The 25,636-nt window shown below is 43.4% G+C and overlaps 1 protein-coding gene across 2 annotated transcripts in view; it reads left to right on the forward strand.

The window, feature by feature from the left end:
• The first annotated feature begins 232 nt into the window (after window positions 1–232).
• The window catches only part of TLR4 (toll like receptor 4), a 30,163-nt gene continuing 4,759 nt past the window's right edge, over window positions 233–25,636 (forward strand). Inside the window, exons 1-2 of one of the 2 annotated variants that reach the window (XM_069242535.1) lie at window positions 233–388; window positions 8,501–8,667. In XM_069242535.1, the coding sequence (XP_069098636.1) occupies window positions 275–388; window positions 8,501–8,667 (281 nt within the window). In that variant the 5' untranslated portion in view covers window positions 233–274. The remainder of the gene's footprint in view (window positions 389–8,500; window positions 8,668–25,636) is intronic. The other variant, XM_069242536.1, reaches the window with a different exon arrangement.

Consider the following 25,636-nt stretch of genomic DNA (forward strand, 5'->3'; position numbering starts at 1 on the left):
ACTAGACTGCACGGGCTTCCAGAAGTGTGTTGCACTTCTGGAAAGAGGTTAATAGTTCAAGGAAGAGAAGTGCTTACCGTTTTCTTGCGCAACGGAAGAGTGGCGGGAGGGAAGGGGGCATGACAGACGGTGTGCCTGCCCTCTATTTAAGCCGGTCTCACCCTCCAAGTCTTACTTTCACTTCCCTGTGGTGACATGTTTTTGATGCTTGCCATGAGCCACTTGCTGCAGACGAAGATCTCGTGCCGCCGACACACACAGCTGTTCCCAGAAGATGGCTGCGTGCTCCATGCCCTACCGGCTCAGACCCTACCCTTTGGCAGCCCTTTTGCTCCTGTCACTGGTTTGGGTTTTTCGTATCACCGATGGGCAGAGTCCTTGCAAAGAGGTAAGGTCCATCTGTTTGCCAAACTTTCTTTGGCACTAACTTTTATCCTCTCAGTCTCTCTCATTCTGTCTCTTCCCTTCAGTTTCATTTTAATTTCTTCCCTATCTTTACATTCTACGTGCCCCATTCCCTGCATCGTTTACAGTAATTGTGGTGTGTGCTCATGAAACGGTTCAGTTCAAGGGCATTGAACAGTGTAATGTTTCACGTTGTTGAAAATCACTGGTTTAGGCAACACTCGCAGAAACTAAGGCGCACACACTCGTTCTGTGACACGCACACACCTACACACAAGCACACACAGACACCCAGGCACACATTAAGACACCCGCCTACAGTCATGCACTCATTCACACGTATGGAGTCACATCCTCCATGGTCACAAACACATAATAACACATTCGCAGTCACGCATTTACACACAGAACAAAACAGCATCTCTCATTATCACAAGAAAACATACAGAGAAATCAGTGGGAATTCCTCAAACTCGCGTCAACCACAGCAGAGACCATAATAGCACAATCCTCCGCTCTGACCACACATAAACACACATGCACAGAAGCACACACGCAGGTAGACAGATATTCACATTCACCTGATGAAGGTTTCTTTGAAGATGTACTGAATGTAAGTACATTCATGGCTAAGCATAACCAATTCTTGATGTGACGTGGGTTGTCCCCTCATCTACGACCGTCACCTGATATTTACACACTTTGGAGTGATCAGAATTGGCCAGTTAACCCTTCTAAACGTTAAGGGCCTGTGGGTTCGAGTGCTGAGCTCAGTATAAAAGTCAATACATTTTGACATTGACCTAGCCATGTAGTAATACATAGCTAATGTCCAAGTGAAATTAATTTGCCATATATTGCTAGTAACCCCAAGAAGATGTATTGTCCTCATTAGTGCAGAAGCACAAGTAACTGAACACTGGATATACTTCAGCCTGTCACAAAGTATTGAATGTGCCCACCATCATCTACCACAAAACTGCTTTGGAGCTAAATAATCTAGTTTCACCTCAAGATTCTATTGCATTTTTCATCTGAGTCTACTTGGTGGAGATGCTGGTTGCGGGTTGTAAATACCCACAACCAGACTCTGCACTGTGTGAAAGGAATGCACCAGCTATATGAGAAAGACATTACATGCAGCAAGCACATTTGGGCATATGCGGTATACTCTAGCCACAGGGGTACTAGATAGCAGTTAGAAGCAGAAACTACATTCAGATGGTACACAGATGGTACACTTTACATGTGGAGTCTACACTGCTTGTGATTGAGTCTGCAGATCTGTGTACTGTGGGCTAAGGAGTCACACACTGCATAACGGTGGTATATTCTTTATTTTGAAAGTAGTCACAGGTTAATAGGAGGTAGATAATAATTGTGGTAAGAGGGAATTGGAAGAGTGATTTTGAAACTGACATTGAAAATTAAAGACTGACTGCTGGAAGCAGACAATGAATGCAGGAAGCAGGCACTGACAGCAACACGTTGGCAACCGATGCCAATGGTAGCACAGATAGTAGCTGGTTCCCACCGCCTGTTGAAGTCAGTCACTTACTGCTAGAAGGAGATTTAGATATTTCAAAGTGAGAAAGTGGTGCCACTAGGGTATATATGGGCCGGGAAAGGCAGATGCAGAACTCGGAAACCAGTCATTTCTCGGAGGAGTATTATAATGACTTTCATAAGTTGGAACTGACTTCAAAAATAAACAATGAATGTGAAAGGACACGGGCTTTAATAGTTGCTTCTGAGACCATGAATGATCAGCCCGAGGAGAATACTGGCCTTTGGCCACCAATCTTTGGCTGCCATGGCTAGAGTTTTTATCCATAAGACAGATATCACCCCTTAGAGATGGACAGTGACTGCAGGAAAAGAAAACAAGTTTTTTGAGATAGTGAGTGATGGAGATAGGCATTGGAAGGTGGAGTGAGAATGCGGCTTCAAGAAGTACACAAAGGTTGCAAGAAGTAGATGCTGATTCATCATGGCTGTCACATTCATGTAGTAGGTTTATAAAGTTTTACTGGTGGCAGAACCTAGACTCTGGGTCGAGAAACCCGAGTCTATAGGTTATTCTAATCTGCTGTGAAGAGAGACACTGGCAGGCTGCAAGAAACTGACATTGACTGACGAATGAAGGCACTCTCTCCGTATGACATTTCCTGTGGGTGAACACTGCATGGTGGTGGGATTCACTGGCTATGTGTGGGAGATACTCTCTATATAACAAAGACACCTACTTGAAAGTAGAGACTGACTATGAGCAGTAGATACATGCCCCCATTCAATGGAACAAATGTGCTAGTCTTAGTTTTAGTTTTATCCTTTGTCTTAGTTTCTGTTGGGCCTGTGTGAAAAAAGTGACTGTTCACTGGGTTTGAGCCCAAGGCGAACAAGAGTCTACCAAAAATGTTCCAAAGTCACAAGAGGTTTTAAATTTAAACATCCAAAAACCCATTGACCAAAAGTGATCTGTAATTCGTGTTGTAAGAAATTGGGTAACTGGTTAAGGGGTGTGAACTACTACTCAAGCAGTAACCACAATCCTTGCACCATCATCAAGGACCCCGTCTGTGAGGGGTTGTGATGTAAAGTCTGGTGCTGAGGATGCGTCGTGCTGTCAGGGCAATGAGTCTGTCTAGATGAGCTGAGAGGTGGAGTCCACTGTTGAAGTTGAGGCCGCTGTCAACATGGGATGCAAGGGCCTGCACTGAGGATGAGTCAGGTAGCCGCAGTTCTAATGAGGTGATGAACTGCAATGCAATGCAGGTCCTTGGCAGCAGAGAAGATCCATGCAGTTGCAGCGATGCATTGGTTCTGCCCGAGGTTGAGCTGCGCATCAGAGGAGATGTGTCGGTTCCGCTGGATCCCCAGAAGCTAGTAGAGCACCTTAAGCCCCCTTCCAAAGGTCCAGGATTGGGGTGGCAGCACTTGGCATGTGTTGGACTTTTTTGCTTATGCAGGGTAATCCCCAATTTTTTTGCCTCCTATTTTTTCTGACCTGTTGCTCTTGGCTTTTGAACTCTGAGCACTTTATCACTGCTAACCAGTGCTAAAGTGCATATGCTCTCTGTGTAAAATTGTATGTAATTGGTTTATCCATGATTGGCATATTTGATTTACTAGTAAGTCCCTAGTAAAGTGCACTAGAGGTGCCAGGGCCTGAAAATCAAATGCTACTAGTGGGCCTGCAGCACTGGTTGTGCCACCCACATAAGTAGCTCTGTAATCATGTCTCAGACCTGCCATTGCAGTGTCTGTGTGTGCAGTTTTAACTGTAAATTCGACTTGGCAAATGTACCCACTTGCCAGGCCTAAACCTTCCCTTTCCTTACATGTAATGCACCCCTAAGGTAGGCCCTCGGTAGCCCCACAAGCAGGGTGTAGTGTATGGGTAAGGTAGGACATATAGTAATGTGTTTTATATGTCCTGACAGTGAAATATTGCTAAATTTGTTTTTCAGTGTTGCAAGGCCTGTCCCTCTCATAGGTTAACATGGGGGCTAACTTTAAATCTGATTAAAGTGTAGATTCCCTTTGGGAGCGGATGGACATGTGGAGTTTGAGGTCTCTGAGCTCACAATTTAAAAATACATCTTTTAGTAAAGTGGATTTTAAGATTGTGTGTTTGAAAATGCCACTTTTAGAAAGTGGGAATTTTCTTGCTTATACCATTTCTGTGACTCTGCCTGTTTGTGGATTCCCTGCCTGGGTCAGTTTGACAGTTGGGCTGGTTGCACCTCACACTAGACAGTGACACAAAGGGAGCTGGGGTGTAGCCTGCATATCATGATGAGCCATCTGTGCTAGGAGGGAGGGGAGGAGTGGTCACTCACACCTGAAAGGGCTGTGCCTTCCCTCACACAATGCAGTCTCCAACCCCCTGGTGAGTGTCTGGGGCCTCGCCTGGGCAAGGCAGGATTTCACATTCCAAAGAGACTTTAATTTGAAGTAGGCCTACTTCAAAGGAGAAATTGGGTATAAGAAGGGCACCCAAAACCACAGACTTGAGAAACACTTCTGGAACCAAGAGGAACCTCTGCCTGGAGAAGAGCTGAATAGCTGAGGAAGAAGAGCGGCCCTGCCTGTGACTGTGCTTTTTGGAGCTATCCTGCAGTTGCTGCTTCTGCCAGAGTAAGAGTGCAAAGACCGGACTTTGTGTGCCTTCTATCTTGAGAAGAAATCTCCAAGGACTTGATCTAGAGCTTGCCTCCTGTTGTTTGAAGTCTCAGGGACAGCAAAGACTTCTCTCTGCCAGCACCTGGAGTCTCTGGAGAGACTGCTACTCTGCCCTGTGGTGCCCATCAAGTTCCTGGGATCCTGAAAGGAGAAGCTGGAAGCCTAAAGACAAGAAAATCCACGCACAGAGTGCTGTGTGGGGAAAAGACTGACGCAAATCTGATCTGCAGCTGAGAAACGACGCTCGCAGGAAACGCGACAGAAAAATCAACGCACGGAGCAGGAGAAACAACGCGCAGCATCGCTGCGGGGTTTTCGGATCATCGTGCGGCTGGATTTTTGACTCAAGTATCGCCGTGCGGAGTTATTTTTGACGCACACCCACCCGTCCGGGGTTATTTTTGATGCACACCAGGTACATTTTCACGCTAGCAGCGCTAGTGGGTGTTTAAAACTACTTAAAGACTCTTTTTGCATTTTTATTCCTAACTTGACTTGTGTATGGTGGATGTTTGTCGTTTTGGTCTTGTTTTGTTTAGATAAATATTTCCTATTTTTCTAAACTGGTGTTGTGTCATTTTGTAGTGTTTTCATTAAGTTACTGTGTGTTGGTACAAATACTTTACACCTAGCACTCTGAAGTTAAGCCTACTGCTCTGCCAAGCTACCAAGGGGGTAAGGAGGGGTTAGCTGAGGGTGATTCTCTTTTAACCTGACTAGAGTGAGGGTCCTTGCTTGAACAGGGGGTAACCTGACTGTCAACCAAAGACCCCATTTCTAACAGCATGTAGACTCACAGATGGCAGAGTCCAGGTGATGGTGTCAAAGTTGTTGGAGCCTTCAGTCCTTGAAGATGTAGTCAGGAGGCCATCCAGCCCTAGGAGTCACTTTGGAGTCCGTGGTTCAACAAATGCTGGTCCAGTCGTTCTCACCAAGGCAAGAAGACTGTTTCAGAGCCACATACCAGTAGAGTGGCAGTCCTTTCAGCAAACACAACAGTCCATCTTCCTGGCAGATTATCCTACGGTCCAGAAGTGACTGAAGGGTTGGTATATGAGGTCCAATATTTATACCTTGTGCTCTTCCTCCAGAAGGTGAGAGAACCTTCTAGAGGTTTCCCTTTGAAGTCCACAGGCACCCTTCCTTCCGTGACCTGGCTCCAGACAAACTAAAAGAGGCACGAAGACCTTTGTGTGGCGGCAGGACACAGACACCTCAAGTGTAAGTAGGGGTGTGCCCATTTCCACCTTCCCATCGTTCCAGTGATGGCCCATCCAGGCACACATAAGCTCTCTATTTTGGTATGGCTATCTCAGAGGAATACACAAAGCTTAACTGTCAGCTACACACAGTCATGTGAGCCAAAGACAGGCAACACGCACCAAATGGCTAAGACAGAAAAGTGCCAACTTTCTAAAAGCATTTCCAAAACTAATTTAAACCTGGCTTTTCCATAAGAGAGGATTGTTCGTTACAATTCCAAAGACACCAAACATGAACTGGCTACTGTTAGCATTTGGAAAGTACAGATTATTAAATGTACGAAGGTAACTCAAATATCCTATGGGAGATGTGGACCTTCTAGTAGTGAAAAATCAATTTAAGATTTTTTCCCTACTAGGTCAAGCAAAACTAAAAGTACATGTCTTACTTTTTAACTACACTGTCCCTTATCCGCTGGGCTGTCCGGGGCCTACGCTATGAGTGATGACATGTATTAAAAAGGAAGGCTTGGGCTTAGCAAGAGGTTTATTTTTGCCAGGTCGAATTGGCAGTTTAAAACTGTGCACACAGACTGCAAAGGCAGGCATGAGACAAGTTTGAAGGGGATACGTAAGTGGTTGGCATAATCAGTGCTGCAGTCCCACTAGTAGCATTTAATTTTCAGGCCATGGGTACGTGTAGGTACCACTTTACTAGGGACTGAAAAGTTAGTTAAATGTGCCAATTGGGGATAAGTCATTGTTATTATGTTTCCATTCAAGTCAATATATCTTTATTCGGACATGTGAGTGACCATAAAAGCACACATTTAGAAACACACATAAGAAATACACATAAAAATCAGAACATATCAGTCTCATAAAACTTAAGTTAAAAAGAAAAAAGCTTCTACATCACCGGACTGACCAGGGCTACATCATGCAGCATATTATTTCCTTAACTTCAGTACCAGTGTACTGAAATTCAGTACTGCATAGCAAATGGCTGGAGACTTGAGGCCTTTCAGGACCAACAAACGCTCTTGGTGTGTTTTAAAACAATTTCTTCTTAAAATGGGGTGTAAAAACCAAATTCTAGAAACAGAGTACAAAAAACAAAATATCATAAAGTGCTTAATTGACTGTGTAGAGACACCATTGCAAGGCAACATGATAATGAGCCAAACCAGGACGCAGTAGTAGGAAAAGCCTGACATTAAGTTATCATGTTTTATGAAGTGAGCCCAAGCACTTAAGCACTGGTCAGCAGTGGTAAAGTGTGCACAGCTCAAAGGACAGCAAAGAAAAAGATTAGAAAAAAATGGAGGAGAAAGGAAAAAGGTTTGGGAGAAGACCACCCTAAAGCTGACAGGTTTAACAATCATCCACAAAACTATGGATTTCCGATGCCAAATACTGTGTAAAACTTCCAGTGGCCAGTTAACATGGCCACCAAGCTCCATTGCTGCTCGCACACTGGCTACAGTTCACGAGGAGTTACGTTCCCTACTGGTCTTTAAAGTCCAAACTAAAAGAGGGATTGTCCAGATGCATTAAATGGATTAGCACTCATGGTAGTACCCCTAGAAGGTACTAAATTTCAGGAGCTGTATCTAAAAAACAGGTTGGCATGGTCAATGTTTTCAGAATGCAGCATCATCCGTTGAAAGAAAGAGAACCAATTGTAACCAACAATTCATTTTCCTTAGTGGTAAACCAAGATTGCATTCCACTTGTGGCTTCATAGAGTATTATTGCAGGAAATGAAAGGGGTAGTGAGACTATTTGAAAAGTTGCAGAATTATGGGATCAAGCCTTAGTTGTAGTCCTAGGGTGTCAAGGAAAATCCGGCAAATGGCTGGGTCCAAATGTGGTGGCATGGTGAGAAAAAGAATGATGGATTTAACCCAGATCTGTGATTGAAGATGAGTGTTTGTAGAGTTTTAGCACTCCGTCCATCATCTTGTTTGTTGCTATGTTCGCCCTAAGTGGCAAGGAATGATGGACGGAGTGTCTGAAGACTTGGGTACTTTACTTACTGTGCCACTGGAGTCAAGCTAGCCTGCCTGATGAGGGGTGATTCCCTGAAACGGGTCCCAGAATGCTTGTTCCATGGGGAACAGGGTCAAGACTGATTGGAATATGGCTGGTTCAAAATTGGGATGGCATGCGGAGCAAAAGAACTATGGATTTAACCCCAAACTGTGACTGGGGGTGAGTGCGGCATCTTGTTGTGTTGCTTCCTGATACCGTTCACCTTTGGACAGAATTCTATAAAGAATAGGAAAGGGAGAAAATGGCCCTCATAGAGGGAAACAACAACTTTACAATGAAGACAAAGAATTTGAATGACTTTTTCAAACTATCTGAAAAGACCAAAAACATGTAAGGTCAAAAAAGGAACACTCAAGAAAAGTGTAAAGGAGAAAGGTCATCAGCATAGGAAAGGGAGTGGCAACAAGTATGTAACAAAGGAAGAAAGACAAGGCTGAAGCTGCAGCTCACCTTTGAAAATAGATCTCCATTACAGATGTTGAATGAAATATATTTGTTAATGTATTGCCTTTTGTTACTTTATTGAAAATCAAGGTGTGAACCTAACCATTGGGAGGTGTAGGCTACAGAGGTGACCCCTATGGAAACCTGCACCATAAACTGATATTATGATGAGGTTTGCCTTACATTAATCGAGCCTGTTATCTTTCTAGATAATTCCCAACATTGAATTCTGCTGCATGGATCTAAATCTCACTGGGCTTCCCCTTCAACTACCAACCTCCATTCAGCTGCTAGACATGAGCTTCAATCACCTCATCATGTTATCACCAAGATACTTTGGCAGAATGCCATCACTACGAAGGCTAGATCTCACCAGGTAAAACCCAAGTCCTGTCTAAATCAGGATGTCAATCTGATGGGGAAGTGTGTGAAATTTGGGATGTGTTCAGAGTATATGGTTTGGAAATTAGGGTCCAGATGTACGTAGATTTGAGTTTAGGATTTCCTAAAAGCAAATCTTACCGATTTTGCCGAGACTGCCGGCCAAACATTCATGCGCTCTGAGAAGGAGTGCTGAGCACTCCTCCTTATTGCTCGTCACCCCCGTGGCCCTGCCCCTTTTCCCAAAAAACGATAATAAACAAAGTTTATTGTCGTTTTGGTGGAAAGGTTTTGCAGCTGCCGCTGCTGGCAGTTGTGGACGACGCTCCTCCGCCCTTATGGAGGAGCCACCCCTGAAAGATTATCATACGTTGATGTAACTAGCAAACTCTCCATTTTGAGTTCATGCAAATCACAACTATTCACTGACAGGCTATTTTGGCAAGGTTAGGTTTGTTTAGTGATTATATTTTTGACTTAGAGAGAAAAAGTCAGGGAAAGAAGAGAGAAACAGTTAGAAACAGAGAGGCAAAGTAATATATATGAATATATAGAAGAGAGAGTACACAATTGGTGACCATGTAATATAGGTCAATATTGCCATCAAGAGGTGGTCTGATCGCATAGTAAACAACAAGACTGAGGGAAGAGTGGTATGTAAATTGCAACAAAACCGCAAGATGGCATTATAGGACCATATCACTGACATTATGCTTTATGTATTTTAATATTACTTATTTATTTTCAGATAGTTATCTTGAATAGCCTGTTTTCTTTAAAGTGTAGTTAACAATTGACACTGATCGTAATTAGAATAATTAAGATTTGTTTACCTTACATCTATTAATTGTTAATAAAGTAATGGGGACGTCAAGTGTATCTATGAGATTCTATGGTTGCAGCGTTTATTCCATAGTTATTAATTAAGAACATTTGTCGCTTCATTTCCAAACTAAAGCTGCAAAAAATGTTTCTAGATCAAATGACTAAAAGTATTACTGCAAGAGAATATGCTACATAGTTGCTTTTTTGGTCACATGTGAAAAAGAGGATTATTAGTTGGGCTGGATGGTCGTCCGCTACAAATAATGTCACTGTTCTTATAAGGTCCAGCAAAGGTTTCATCAATTTAAATGAGAGCTCAGCCCCTGACAGCTATGTCATAGAGCTGACAGGATTAACTGAACAAAATGTGTAAAGCACTAAGAAGAATGAAAAAGTCAAAAAGTAAAAACTACAACACAGTACAAATCTCACTCTAATTTATACAAATAGAGACTACTTTAATGAACAAAATGACACTAGAACAGCCAAATCCAATAAGGGGAAATGGAGATATTAATTTGTAGATTTAAAAAAAAATAGCACCAAATGTGTTAAGCACCAACAACGATCATCTGATTGTGCTTGACTGGGACCTAGGTGCAATTTATTACTGACAGTGATAAAGCATAGGTCACTTACAAGAATCAAGTTACCTTCTGATTTAGGGCCGGATTTAGATCTTGATGGTGTTACTGCCAATCTGAGGCTAGGGCGGGCCCAAAAAGACTGTCAAGTCAACAGCGTTCCGTCTGCCATATTTAGATGTATTTCAGCTGAGCCGCAGCCCGCCACAACGGAGTGCTCTTCCGAGCCGTCAGGCAGGTGGCATCTCGCCGGCCGTATTTAGATGTTACAATTGTACAGGTGGTGTACTACCGGCGGTTTGCTGGCAGAGAACAGCGCTGGACCAATGGACATTGAACAAATGCAGTGGCCGTGAAATACACGTAAGTCACACACACTCTACCCTTGCCATATGCATCTCCCTCCATCACACAAGACACAACTCACCACATACACACCCTTTTCCAGTGCAATTCCAACACAACACAACACCTACGTGCCACAAACACACATTGATGTACATCCATGACACAAAATAAACACACTAGTGACACTGCACCCACACAAGACACAACCACAACTACACACACATCTGCACAAGCACACACACAAGCACAACTACACACACCATGACAATGACTGCCACACAACATGCACCTGAATGTTGCATGCAGCACCACAACAAACAACAAAACATACACAAGAACCTCTACACCAAATGCAAGTGGCACACACACTGACACAACCATATCACCCACTACATTTCCCTCCACCTCACCCAGCCATTCGCATCACATACACACATACATGTATTGACCCACACACATAACTTGATGCACAACATGACAGGTACAGGTCCTCTTGCAATGTGCACACATCGACACAGTTAATAAGTGTGAATGTACCATCATTGTGGTGCCACCATTTATTTGGCAATGAATACTGGCTCCATAATGACAATTGTGTATATGTACTATATGTGTTGTGTACAAGTGCGTCCCCATGCATGTCTGTTCCACTGTTGCCCCTACATAAGAATTTCACATTAATTAAAAAATGACTGTGATATGTATATGTCTGCAGTGGTCCTGTGCTCATGTGCCATGACCTCCCCCAGCGTACACAGCCAATGCAGGTTGCCTGCCTTCATATCCAGTGGCAGAGGGGTCATGTTTTCTCTGTGGTCCCATGTCAGCAGTGACGAAGGGTCCTGTCCAGTTGAATCTAACTGAAAAAGGAAGTGGATTAGGGAGAAAATGTGAGTTTTCACCCCTTCCTCCTACATCCCCCAATTTAGAACTGGAGGTTGGATGGCCACTTTTTCCTTGGCAGTAAGGCACATCCAAATATGCTCAGCGCAAGAGCATCTGGAGTCCTGCTACCATCCACAATTTCCTATGGTACTGTTGATGCAGATGGAATTCCTTGGCAGAGTTGGAGGGAGTCTGGTGTGTTGCAGTCTATAGGACCATCAACATCCAAATCTGTCAGGTGGATGTCACTGCGGTGGATGGGTTTTCAGACAGAAAACCAACAGAAGAACCATTACCGCCAAGATCTAAATCAGGCCCTTAGTCTCTGAAATGGAAGTCAAAATCCTCATTGGGCCAAACTAGCAGGCTGTGGCCAAGAAGCGCTCCATGAGTCTTGATAGTCATCTGACGACGTCTTGCTGAAGCCATTGGCTTTTAGCAGGAATGATCAGTATGAGAGATAGTCACAATTCATGCACCCAGTATAAGTCAATACAAAGTTTGCCATTTGCAATTTATGTGTCACTCTAACCCTGAAAGGGTTTTGTTTTGACTTATACTGGGAGCTCACTTGTGTCTAGACAAAGCTAAACCTCTCTGAAGAGATGTAATGACATTGAAACATGTGTCAAGGGTTGCTTTTGCTCCCTCTAGGCTGGCTTGGATGGTATTTTACCAGTCCAAAGCTGTAATGCTATGCCTGGAGAGGTGAAAGGCTTTTGTCATTTTACAGCTTGGCAAGGATGGCACTGGGCAAGATTTTGCTGTACAAATGGCAAAAGACTTTGTCACTTTCTAGCTTGGCATAAATAGCATTGTGCAAATCCTATGCATAAACATTTTGCTAGAAAAACAGACATTTGAGGTGACATTAAGAATGCTGGTACGTTAAACTCTTTTCAGAAGACTCTTTAATCCAGTACCAGACACTCTGTGCCACTTGTTATCACTTTTACATGTTTCAGCTTTCTCCCTTTGTTATTTTGTTTTGTCTTTCTCATCTTCTGATTTGTGTGTTTCTTCCTATCTTGCTTTCCATAAATATCTAATGCAGCGACATTGGTGCCCATCACTGGCTCAAATTCAGCACTGCACTTGTGGACTGCAGCATCTATTGTGCCACCCACTCCTGTGACAGGTCAAACATGACTGACTTTGGACCTACTACTGTATCCTGGCTGTGAAGGTTTAAAACTGGAAATTCGACCTGTCAATATAACCCCTCCAGACAGGCCTGAACCCTCAATTTCCATGAAGAAGGGTGCGTGGCATTTAAAAGCAGGACATGCAAACATTTATTGTTAAACATGTCCTTACATTAACAAGTCCCCACAAGCTACTTACATCTTAGTAAGGATAGCTGATCCACCAGAAAGCATTTGCGTACAATATAACATTTAATATTAGCTCCACCTAAGAAACAGTTACAAATTTAATTCTTTACTTTTTATAATAGTTATTACATGCCCAATTCACTGGTAAAGTCAAATTAGTAACGTATTTTGCAAAAGGTATGGCTAGGGGTCCTATTGGGTACTTCAGTCATTAATGATTAATCCAACTCGAAACATGAAGTTCCAGCATCCACTTGGCCCAAGAGGTTGGACATTGGATGTGAGTGTGAACCACGATTTATCAGTAGCTGCATATCAACATCTATCATCATTATAAATATAATTCACATTTGATGGGAGTCCAATAATGAGATTTTGATGTGAGTAATCTTTTAGTAATGGCTCTTTATGGAAAAATCATTAACTAGTCCCGGAAAATATCAGTACACCACAGAAAAAGGCATGAACTGCATTCCATAAAGTTTTAACCCTAAACTAAGCTAAAAAGAATGGAAAAAAGCATCAACCAGAACCCATAAGGAGTTCTAAATTCCAGAAGTGAAATCATGAATCTTTTTAGCATATACTTCAATCATTAGTAGACCTTCCCCTAAATAGAGATTCATGAAACTCAGTACAGTCTCAGAGATGCATAGATTCCGGCAAAGGAAATAAAAGGTCTTTCAGAATTAATCTGAGAAGTACCAGCAAAGAGTCTTGGTCAATAGAGAGGTCAAAAGGTTATGACAGAATCTGTGTACCCTGCCTCTCTGGGGGAAGATGCATTTAACATATTCTCATATCAGCATTACGTTAAAACTTGTTGCCATCTTTTAGCGGTTTGTCCAATCAGTATATAATGTCATCATGGAAACAGGACAGCTTCCATCACCTAAATGCATTGACACAAAGAACATTTTAAAGTAAGATACAAATGTACCAGAAATTTGAATATGACTATCAGTTTAGTTGGTTCCCCATCACCTTTAACTATAAGTTAAAACAGTCCAGGGTTAGTTTATCACATTGCTAGATGAAGTAATTCCCTTTTCCACATGCATTCACTAACAAAACCTCTTCATAAAGAAACATTTGAGGGAAGTTAATCTAACATTTCAATACAGTATTATTTTGTTATGAATGTTAGGCGGGTGAGCAATCTGAAGCATGAAACTTTGGCCCAGATTTACAGGAAAGTGGCGCATCGTCCAGATTCACCACTTTGCTTGCATGCCCCTACCGCCATTTAACAACACCATGGTTGTCGCGTATTTACAATGGCCCACATTAAGACAATAACGTCAAAATGTTTTACGCTATTGTGGCGCTTTGCTCCACTAGCGTCAAAAATGTTGACACTAGTGGAGCAAAGTGTAAGGAGGCACATTGATTGAAATGGGTGCGTCCTTTTAATGCATGCTTTGACAAGGTGTTAAAAAATACACCAAAAATGGTGCAGCAAAATCTTGTAGATGTCATTGTGCCATTTTTGCGGGCCTCCTACCACCTGACCACCCCTCTTGCATACATAATGTCTGGCACAGGCATAATGTGGTGCAAGGGGTCGCAAAGTGGTACAATGCATGCATTGCGCCACTTTATAAATATGGCATAACAATTTTTACCTTGATGAGCCACAATTACTTAACAAAAAAATGTGCTAATGTGGCGCAAGGAGGCGCTAAGGCCTTGTAAATCTTCCCCTTTGTCCATTCAGGTGTCTCAAAAACACATTTGTGTCATTCAAGTTTTACCATTCATGACCCTGACACAAGACAAAACAAAACAAGGAAGAAAAGGAAAGATGCACCTCTCAGCCAGTTAAGCTAAATACATATGATTATGGAAGCTTGATGTGCAAATCCTCATTTAAAATACAGCATTTTTCTGAGACCTACGCACTGTATCATACAGATTATGTTATTTTCAATTAGCTAAAATGCTCCTACAGTACTTTAAGGAAATTACCTTTTACCTGCCTAAAGTTTCTAGAAGCTTTTTGCCTGTCACACAGGAGCTGAATAGCCCTTGATGAGGTGTGAACTTGCTCCCAGGGCTGAGACAAAGGGCCAGATGTGAGAAGAGTGGCACTACATTACATGTAGCTCCATTTTTCTTGCAGGACCTTTGTGCCCCCTTTCCACAGCCACCATATGCGCAATGTATTTAATATACGGTGCACCATGGCGCAGGGTAGGGGTAACAGCGTGACAACATTTTTGACGCTATTGATGTACTCTGTAGGATTAGCACCAACATTTTGGCGCTAATCCTGCAGAGAACATAGGGGCCCATTAAAAATAATGGTATGCCCCCTTTTAACTCCTGCTCTGTGCAGGCGTTAAAAATGATGAAAACAATTCTTTGCACCATTTTTTCGCTCCCCCCATGTTTAGGCCCAGATTTAAGAAGGGCCTAGTGCATCCTAGCACCACATTAGCAACATTTGTTTTACGCTAATGTGGCGTTAGGTTGGCAAAAACGCTTCGCCAAATTTACAAAGTGGTGCAGTGCATGCATTGCACCACTTTGTAAACCCTTGCTCCACATTATGCCTGCGCCAAGCATAATGTATGCAAGGGGGAGTGTTCCTCCATTAGGAGGCCCAGAAAAATGGCACAGTGGAATCTATGAGATTCCACTGTGCCATTTTTAGTGTCAGAGCAGGCATTAAATTGAGGCACACCATTTTTAATAATGGGCCTCTATGTACTTTGCAGGATTAGTGGCAAATGTTTTGGCGCTAATCCTGCGAAGTACCACGATAGCGTCAGAAATTATGACAATATTGAGCCTTCATTTCAAACAAGGCCTACCCTGTTACAGGTAGAGATAACTAACCCGTGGCCAACCCCCTCCTTTTTCCTCTGCAAAACTCCTCCCTCGAAAAACCACCTTCCTTTTGCCAATTGGTCAGTTCAGGTATGTCTCCCAGGGTGGCAATGCTCTTGTAGTACGATTCTTGTTGTAACAAAGAGACTGCTGGATTTTGGGTGGCAGCACCACTGAGAGTGAGGGACTGAGTCTGATCCCATACCGTGGGAAAGCTGTAGACCTAACCCTTTCAGCTAGCTAGCAGCACCTCACCAGAACCCAAGAGTAAAGGTTACTTGTGGCAGCCTATTGCATTACAATCTAAGACTCCTCAGGGAAGTCGCGCTGGAACAGATCTTACCCCTTTCTCTCAGTTATACACATCTAATACATGCAAAGACAAACTGAAGCAGGATTTGGTTCAATACGTTTATTGAAGCAACTGCATTCTATGTAAAAGGCATGTATTGCAATTATTAGGATAATAAAACACAACACTATTAGAGTGAAACAGAGGAAAAGTCCCACCATTCTGTCACAATAGTAATTCTAAAATCCCTACCTGCACTACTAAGACTCTACATGAAAATAATAGCAGTGTTAGCCCTAATCTGCCCATCCAGTCCCCGGAAAGAAACCCAATCCCCATACCTCTACTATAGGTAGAGAAGAGGTCTGTTGGTCTCGTGGGAGTCCAGGGAGTCAGGCATAACTTAGAGGCAATGTGTAAAGTATTTATGCAGCATTTCAAACAATAATTAAGTGTAAACACAATACAAGAAAAATCCCACACCAAGTCAGAAAAAATAGAGTAAAGATTAATAAGTTATTGGAGACTAAAATGACAAAATTCCAATTAGTAGAACTTAAGATATGCAATTGTAAAGCTTTAAGTGAAAATAATTCCTGGAAGCACAAGCCGCCACTGGTGAGTGGCTGCCGGATACTGGGACCAAGTTAGACCCGCTGAACAAAGGGCTCAAAATCCTGTTTGTGGCGCACTGCGAGATCCAGCATCGAAGATGCGTTGTGCAGTGGTCATTCCATGGAAGCTGCAGGGCTATGATGCATAGTCCTCCACCATAATTGAGAAGAGATCAAGAAGGGGCTTGTGGTGTGAGGCCTGCGTTGAAGATGTGTTGCACAGTGATGGTTCCAAGGAAGCTGAGTGGGTGTGATGCAAAGTCCTGTATCTTGGTTGAGGATTGGCAAGGGGCTTGCAATGCAAAGGCCTGCTTCACACAGCAGACATTCCAATGAAGTTGTTGGGTGCTATACGAGGTCCTGCGTTGGGGATGCATCACCTGCAAGGAGATTTGTTGGGCTGCCTCGGTTCTGCTCTCTGGGCCACTGCTGGGCTGGCAGAACACCTTTTGGCTCACTACCAAGGGTTCAAGACTGGGGTGGCATCAATTAGGGGTGTGGAACTCACCGCAGACAGAGTCCAGGTACTGGGTCTAAGGTAGTTGCTGAGCAGGAGGCCAGCTGACTAGCCCCTGGAGTCTCTCTGGTTGTCCTAGGTTCAAGATGGAGGTCCAGTCATTTCACTTAGGCAGCAGGGTAGCAAGGTAGCAGAGTAGCAGTGCTTGTTTCAAACTACCACAGCAGTCCTTGTGAGTCTTCCACCGGTTCAGAGGTGTATCAAGAGTTGAGTCTTAAGGTCCATTATTTATACCTGGTGTCCACTTTGAAGTAGGAGAATATTCAGGAGCTTTTCACCCCCAGAGGTGTGTGGAATGTCCTGCCTCCCTTCCCTCATCTCAGATCATCTGGGGTCACAAAAGACCCATGTCAAACCCTTTGTAATTGTGCTCAGGCAAAGCCTTTGTGATGTGCAATTGTGGTAGGTGGCAGCTATCTTTCTTCTGTCTCACTGTATGGGAGCAATACACAAAGACCAACTGCCATCTACACCTAGTCATGTGAACCAGGATGCAGGCTGCAGGTACCAAATGGGTAGAAAAAGAATAATAGCAACTAAACATTGTAGAAAATTCCCCTCTTTTGGCATGTTACCCCTAATTTCTTCCTGATGTCAGTTTGTTTGACTGTGTCACTAGGATCCTGCTAACCAGGACCCCAGTGCTTATGCTCGCTCATCTCTTAATTTTGTCACTGCATACTGGTAATCCAGTATTTCATGCCAAAGTGGCATATTGGTCACCCCTTATAATTCCCTAGTATATGGTACCTAGGTACCAAGGGCATTGTTGTTCCAGGGGATCCCTATGGGCTGTAGCATTTCTTTTGCCACCCATTGGAAGCCCATGCAAAGGCTTCTGCAAGACTGCCATTGCAGCCTGTGTAAAATGGTGCACACGCCATTTCACAGCCATTTACACTGCACCAGGTCACATATCAGTCACCCATATACCAGACGTCCAACCCTGAAAGCTGGGTGCAGAGTACCTGTGTGTGGCGGCACCCTTGCACTAGCAGAGGTGCCCCAATGTCATCCAGGACCATTTTCCCAGACTTCTTGAGTGCGGGGACACCATTTTATGCGTGCACTATACATAGGTCACTACCTATTTACAGCTTCACAATGGCAACTCCAAATATGGCCATGTTTGGTATCAAACATGTTGGAATCATATCCCAAGGCTCTTGCAAGCATTGGTTGTATGATTCCATGCACTCTGGGGGCTCCTTAGAGGTCCTGCAGTACTGCCATTACAACCTTTAAAGGTTTTCCAGGCAGCCCCAGCTGCTGCCACCTCACAGACAGGTTTCTGCCCTCCTGTTACTTGAGCAGCTCAGGCCCAGGAAGGCAGAACAAAGGATTTCCTTTGGGAGAGGGATGTTACACCCCCTCCCCTTGGAAATAGGTGTTATAGGCATGGGAGGGGAAGCCTCCCAGAGCCTTTGGAAATGCTTTGAAGGGCACAGATGGTGCCCTCCTTGCATAATCCAGTCTACAATGGTTCAGGGACCCCCAGCCCCTGCTCTGGCACGAAACTGGACAAAGGAAAGCGGAGTGACAGCTCCCCTGTCCATCAACACCCCAGGGGTGGTGCTCAGAGCTCCTCCAGAGTGTTCCTGGGTTTTGCCATCTTGGATTCCAAGTTGGCAGGGACCTCTGGGAGCACCTGAGTGGCCAGTGCCAGCAAGTGACATCAAAGCCCTCCCCTGATAGGTGCTTACCTGTTAGCTGACCATAATCCGCTAACCGTGAGCTTTGCATGTGCCAAGGCTTGTTGGCAGAATCCAGTGACGCAAACCAGACTGCAATCATCCATCCGGCGTGGGACATCATCTGCACCAACCAAGAACCCGCATCTGTCTTCTTGGGTGCAGTACTGACTGTTCTTCTTCACCTGTGGTTCTTCTTCTGCACCTTCATCCGGGTTAGCAGGAGCTCATGTTCTCCCTAGACTCTTCAGTACTTCTTGGACTTGGTTCCATTCTTTCACGGTTCTTCAGGTCCAGGAATCCATCATTGGTATCTTGCAGTCTCTTCTGGTTCTTGCAAAATCTTCTATTGCATGCTCTTGTGTGTTCTAGGAAAGTTACTGTGATTTACTCCTGCTTTCCTGGGCTCTGGGGTGGGTTCTATTACTTACCTTTGGTGGTTGCTAACACTCCCAGCGCTCCTCTACACACTACACTTGCGTAGGTGGGAAACCAACTTTTGCATTCCTCTATTTTAGTATATGGTTTGTGTTCCCCCTTGGCCCATTTCTAACTATTGTGATTTTCATTATTTGCACTGTTTTCTAACCGTTTTTACAGCTATTTCTGCATTCTAGTGTATATACTGTATATATTACTTACCTCCTAAGGGGGTATAGTCTCTAATGTATTTTGGACATTTGTGTCACCAAAATAAAGTACCTTTATTTTTGTAACACTGGGTATTTTCTTTCTTGTGTGTGAGTACTGTGTGACTACAGTGGTACTGCATGAGCTTTGCATGTCTCCAAGTTGGGCCTTGGCTGCTCATCCACATTAACCCTAGAGAGCCTGGCTTCTAGACACTGTCTTCATTTCACTAAAAAGGGATAACTGGACCTGGTATAAGGTGTAAGTACCTTAGGTACCCACTACAAACCGGGCCAGCCTCCTACAAACATGGCATTTTCCAAATTGTGCCTTAAGATCTGACTTTACCATTAAAGATGTTTTTAAACTACAATTCCTTAGACACCAAACTCACCATTTCCATCTGCTCCCAATTGAAAGTTATCACTTGTTAAATGTAGTAAGTTAACCCAATGTTATCCTATGGAAGAGGTAATCGTTACAGTAGTGAAATACTAATTTAGGAGTTTTTCACTACCAGGACATGTAAAACTTATATGTACATGTCCTACTTTTTATGTCCTACTTTTTATATACATTGCACCTTGCCCTCTGGGCTGCATAGGGCCTACCCTAGGGGTGACTTGCATGCATTAAAAACAGAGGTTTTGGTCTGGCAAATGGCCAGAGCGAAATGGCAGTTTAAAACTGCATCCACAGGCTGTAATGGCACGCCTGAAACATGGTTAAAAGACTAATTAAGAGGGTGACGCAATCAGTGCTGCAGGCTCTACAGGCCCTCGGCACATGCTGTTTCCAGGAACTTAAAGTAAATTCAATGTGTCCATTGGTGTAAGCCAATGTTACCATGTTTAAAAGGGAGAGCTCAGGCACTTTAGCACTTGTTAACAGTGGTAAAGTGTGCAGAGTCTTAAAGTTAGCAAAAACAAAGTCACCAAAATAAGAGAATGGAAGTCAAAAAATTGGGAGAAAACCACACCAAGGGTGTCACGTCCAACAAATATCTTGAGCACTGACCTATTAAGTGGCATCTCTGTGACATCACTGATTGTTCTGGCAATTTTCTTTTTGTCTTTCTTGAACATTCTCTGATATTCTTTGTACCTACCCTTTATTTTTTAATATCTATCTTAATGATTTATTGAGCCTTTCATTTTTTTGTGTTTCTTTGGTATGTTGCTTTGAGCTGAACCATTTAAACCATTTTGGTTCTTGTCATAGGCTGGTTATCATTTTCAGTAGGTGATTCATTTCTATTGGCTGGCTTTGAATGTATATCACTAGTATTTTGTGTGGCATAAGTCACAATTTCTTCCATGAAGTCCATGCTAGCTTCATAATGTTCTGAATCTTTAGAATATTTTTGTGCTTCTGATATACTGTTATTCAGATCATGAATGTTGGTTATTTTAGGTGCTTGTTTACTATTTAAAAAGTCTGTATGCTTTACTTTTTTCGCTCCCTGTAATATTTCTGGTTCATCATTAGAGTCACTTTCAGTTTTGGTGGATTGTTGATGCAAATCATTTGTAAATTGTTTATTTCCTGTTTTTGCAGTCAATGGGCTGGACCATGAGTAAATTTATATTTCTTTTGTTTTCATATACCTTTCCAAATTCAGTAAGCAGCAAAATGTATTCAGACTGACTACAGATTTGAAGGTTTGCTGCTTGCTAGAGCTCTGTGTCTAGCATCATTTTGAGCTTTTGGGTGTGTGTGTTTTGTATGTTGCAACACCCCTATTTTCGCTGTGAATCTCAAATCGCAAAGCTTCATAGGAATTATAGTTCTCCTTTCTGTATGCTACTTTTGCATTTTGCATAGTGACATGCAATGTTATGAAACTCAGCTTTCTTGTCACATTTCGATCAAGAAGTATTAATATAGAATCCTTTGTGTTTCTTGGAGAAGTTTATTAAATTCTTTGACTGTTTCTATTATGTTCCCTCAAAAACTGCAGTTGCATTTCTCATTAGAATATTTCCAGTATGTGAATTTCTTGGTGAAATGACTTTTTTGCATTTGGTTTGGTATTGACCTCATGTATAACTGACGGTTTTGCAAGCTTTGAGCTGACCTTCTCTTTTTGCTGATAAAGCAACAAATTCAATGCTTCCACTGAAGTTGATAATTTCCTCCTTATCAGTTAATACGAAGAGTGAAGAGGTTAACAAGGTGTGATTAAATTTGTTGTTATTCCTTGTGTTGTTGTGTAGAGCTAGATGTAGAGTTCACAAAATCGCTGAGGAGGTTAATGATTTGTGGAAAGGACAGCACTTCATTTTGCCATCTTAATAGGGTTTTTGTAATCCAGGAACTACCCCATATGGAATTGCAATTGTTAGCTTTGTCCTTTCTCGCTGTCATACCTATCACCATGATAAATACCTTGTGTGATAAAACTGGACTGATTGCAGAAGCCCCCTTAATTTTTGCCCCCATATTTAGCTAATATTGGTGTTTTATGACTCTGACTGTACCTTGGGCACTGCTGACCAGTCCCAGGGTCAGTGCTCTGTTTAAGATGGTATATGCAAATTAAGCCTAATTGTACTTGGCTCTGACAAACTACTTATAAGTCCCTAGTACATGGTAGGACATGGAGGTTTAGGGACCCCAGTATAGTTAGTGCACACATAGGTGCACTGCTGTGGTGTCCAGTGTCATTGTAAAGGCAGACCTGCCTTGCTGACTGCTTTTAAGTTAAAACTAACCCCAATTTCGATTTTAGAATTAAATCTCAAACTACCTTCTTTTTGCATATTTCACCCCTAAAGCCTTCCTTAGGTGCCCTAAGGGTTGGGTGCAGTGTAAATATAGGCTGGGATTTTATAAAAGATGTTTTATAACCCCTGGTGAGGGGAACAAAGCCAAATTTGTGTTTCCCCATAGCAGTCAATAGGCTCCATAGGCTAACATTGGGAGACGTTATTTTAAAATAAGAAAGTCTTATTTCTGACAGAGAGGTGGTAGATATATCAGATTTGGTATCAAATTCAATGCTACAATAAATCCAATAAATTGTCAAGGTTGAATTTATTATAACTAGCACGGAGAAAGAGTTTTAGTACTAATTCTGAAAGTTACCAAATTCAGCACTGTACTGCCCTTTCCTCATTGGTCAGCTTCTCGCAGCCTGAGCCAAGCTACCTTAATGAGGTTTGAAGTGGCCAGATCGGAGCCCCAATGGTTTGATTAGGAGGGTTTGCTGTAAAGGGTTTGTTAAGGGAGACTTAGCCACACCAGTAGGTGGACTCAGCCAGATCTAACCTCCAAGGATGCATTTTTCTCTATGTTGGATTTTTGGAGAATGCTGCTTTCTGGGACTGATTTTTGCCACACTTCATAAGAAGTGGTCTCCCCAGAGGCAGTCACCCTGTACCCCATTGGACAGGAGCACCCGCCTGATTCCCAAGCCAGGAGCAAGGATAAATATAGCAGAGCTGCCCCACAATTCAGATCTGGTGGAAGATGAATCTGGAGAAGGACTGCCCTGCTGAACCCCTGGTCTGCACATGAAGAACTGCACTCACAAGGACTGCACTAGTTGCACACTTTAGGCTTCACTAAGAAAGGACTTTGCCTTGATTCTGCAACTCAAGGAGTGGACTCCCTGTAAGCTACAGGTAAAAAGGAGCTGAGCATACTCCCCTGCATCAAGTCCTTCAAGAATAGCCTAGCTGATCAGCATCCAGTGGCCATTTGAGAATTCTGAGCAGGTACATTCTGGGAATTGTAGTCCCAAGGAGCAACTCAGAGCTTCTAGATCCTTGGATCAAGATTGTGGACACTTTAAGGACTCAAAAAGGACCTCTGGAGGAAAATCAAGAAGTTTGGAGAAGTTTGGAGCAACTGCTGTAAAACGCTCTGAGAGGTTGACGAGGACCAAGAGGCAAACCAGAGCATTTGAACCCTTGGCTGGTGCTGTGGACCTCTTCCTTAATCCAGAAACATTTCTGAAAGTAAGCGTAACAGTGTTACATCATGAGTGGCCTAACCTCTGGACTTTGTTCCTATCCAGTGCAGCCTTTTTTAAACCCTTGAGCGCTATATGCTTCTAAGCTATAGTTTTACTTTTAATCTTTAAAAATTCATATCTCTGGTTCCCTATATTGGATTTTTGTCATTTTAATGTCATTTTAAAGATAAACATATTTCCTACTTTTATAAATTGGTGTCGGATTTTTATTGTGTGTTGTGTTTTACTTATTCACTTTTTTGTTGATATTAAATGCTTTACACACCTGCTCTCTAAATTAAGCCCAACTGCTTGTTAGTCAAACTACCAAGGGTTGAGCAGGGATTAATTTACTGAGACCTTAACTGGACCTATTGGGGGTTTGTGCCCTATTGTTAAGTGTAGGTACCTACCTGCCATTATCAATAACCAACTTTCCAACACCTTAGTTGGCCTATCTCTATAGACGTCTCCTCAAGGAGATTAGTGGTTTAGAGATAGTTATCAGTGGGATAATGTGGCAGTAAAGACCATTAGGACTGAGAAGAGGTTCAGAGAGTCATAGTTACTCCTGCCATTTACCCACACATCATTGAATTTCTTCACTTTGTAATTAAGAGCAGTGGGCCGAAATCACATTGCACCAACACCCGCCTCGGGATTTAGCAATGCTTTGTTTTAATTATGGGAGGGGGATGAAGAGAAGCAACCATCGCATCTGTGGTAATCCACAGGAAAGACTTGCCCCACCTCCAGAGTCACCACCACCCCAAAGGATGATCCCACAGCCAGCTTAGGCATTTTCCCACACCCACTTTGCACCCCAGCCTGACCGACCCAGCCCATAGAGCCAATCCTTATCCTGAAGTTACAGATCTGACTTGCCGACTTCCCTTACCTACATTTTTTGAGCATGCCAGAGAGTGTTCACCTTGGAGATCTGCTGCAGATATGGGTATTGCTCTGGGTCAGATTTGCACCACTTGCCCAGATTTTCAAGGACCAGTGAGTGCTCATTTCATGCCACCAGAACCACTGTGGTTTCTAAATATCAGGACCATCTCTTGGATTGAATCCATTCCAGGGCGCTTTATCCTTCGCAACAAAAAGAGGACTCTCCCGGTGCTCCCATCGGCTCCCAGGATCGCTTCTGTTACTGCACTGGATGCCACAAGGTTTCCCATCTCTACTGTTGCAGGTCCGGGAATCTGAACCTGACTCCCATTTGATCAGCTGAGGGCAATGGAGGCATTTGCCATCCACTCCGAATGACACTCTCCCATCCCTTTTCGGCCTACTGACCCATGTTTATCTGCTGTTCAGATGGAATCATTCTACACTTTGGCCAACAAAGTGCTCATTTGAATAGTTTCTACTAAAACCAAGATCTGCACCTGCCGCAGCTCCACTTGTGCCCTCACCCTGGGCTTTCATGCACTCCATAGTGGCCCTCCTACTCATCATGTCTTAGACACCTCGGTTCTTAGCACCAGCAATGGTCAAATTGTTAAACACTCTTTACTGGATTCAGACTTCCATGGCCACCATTCTTCTTTCTATATCAACCAATACCTTTTCTTTGGTCTGATGAGTGTCTGCATTGGGCACCTTATCCAAGTAACAGATGGCAGGATCAGAGGAACCATAACTGATTTAATGAGCCGTTTGAAGCTTCACAGTTCTGGCCATATGTACTTACACATGTTTATCTTAATCTCTGAGACAAGCATATGCTACTGGCAGGATCAACCAGATAGCTATACCAGCTGTAGAGGAGAAAGAGCCACATGCCCATCCTGAACCACCATTCACACCCCTTGGGAGCCTGCTTTGAGAGCCAAGTGGGAAAGGACAGTTGCACAGGCAATCTATCAATCTATTCTGCAAGAACAGAAAGGAAAGGTGGGCCAACGTGCAGCCTGAGCAAGACAGAGGGGCTTTGTCTCCTGGCATGGCAGCAGGGTCTACCCCACCAAATGGTCGTTCTGAGCTGCTGTGGAAATGCACTGGGTGGAGAAGTGCTATACAGAGGTATGTTGGGCCTGGGTCCCCAGGCAGCATCTAGAACTAGCACCATGTGACCTCATCCATTCTGGTCGGACCACTTCACAAGCTCCTTGGCCTTCACTCAGCTGAGTGGTCTCTACAAAAGCAGACCTTTGAAACCACATCCAAGGCTGGACAAGCAGTCCATCCATAAATGGATCAAGTGTACACAATCAATCAGAGTACAGTACAGGCTAAACCAGCCCCAGCAGACTGCCCTGCATGGGGATGTCACCTTCACACCTATGCCTGCTTTCTGGGAAGCAAGGCTTGAAGGAAAGGCATTTTGGGTAGGACTGGCATGTAGCCACAGCCTCAGACCTATGAGATGCCTGGAAAGGCTGGCCCAGGCCATTGCAGTGCCTGGGGAGAAAGACCAGAGACAAGGGGGTCCCTCATACCTTGTCT

This window comes from Pleurodeles waltl, chromosome 6 (assembly GCF_031143425.1).
Source record: "Pleurodeles waltl isolate 20211129_DDA chromosome 6, aPleWal1.hap1.20221129, whole genome shotgun sequence".
Taxonomy (NCBI): domain Eukaryota; kingdom Metazoa; phylum Chordata; class Amphibia; order Caudata; family Salamandridae; genus Pleurodeles; species Pleurodeles waltl.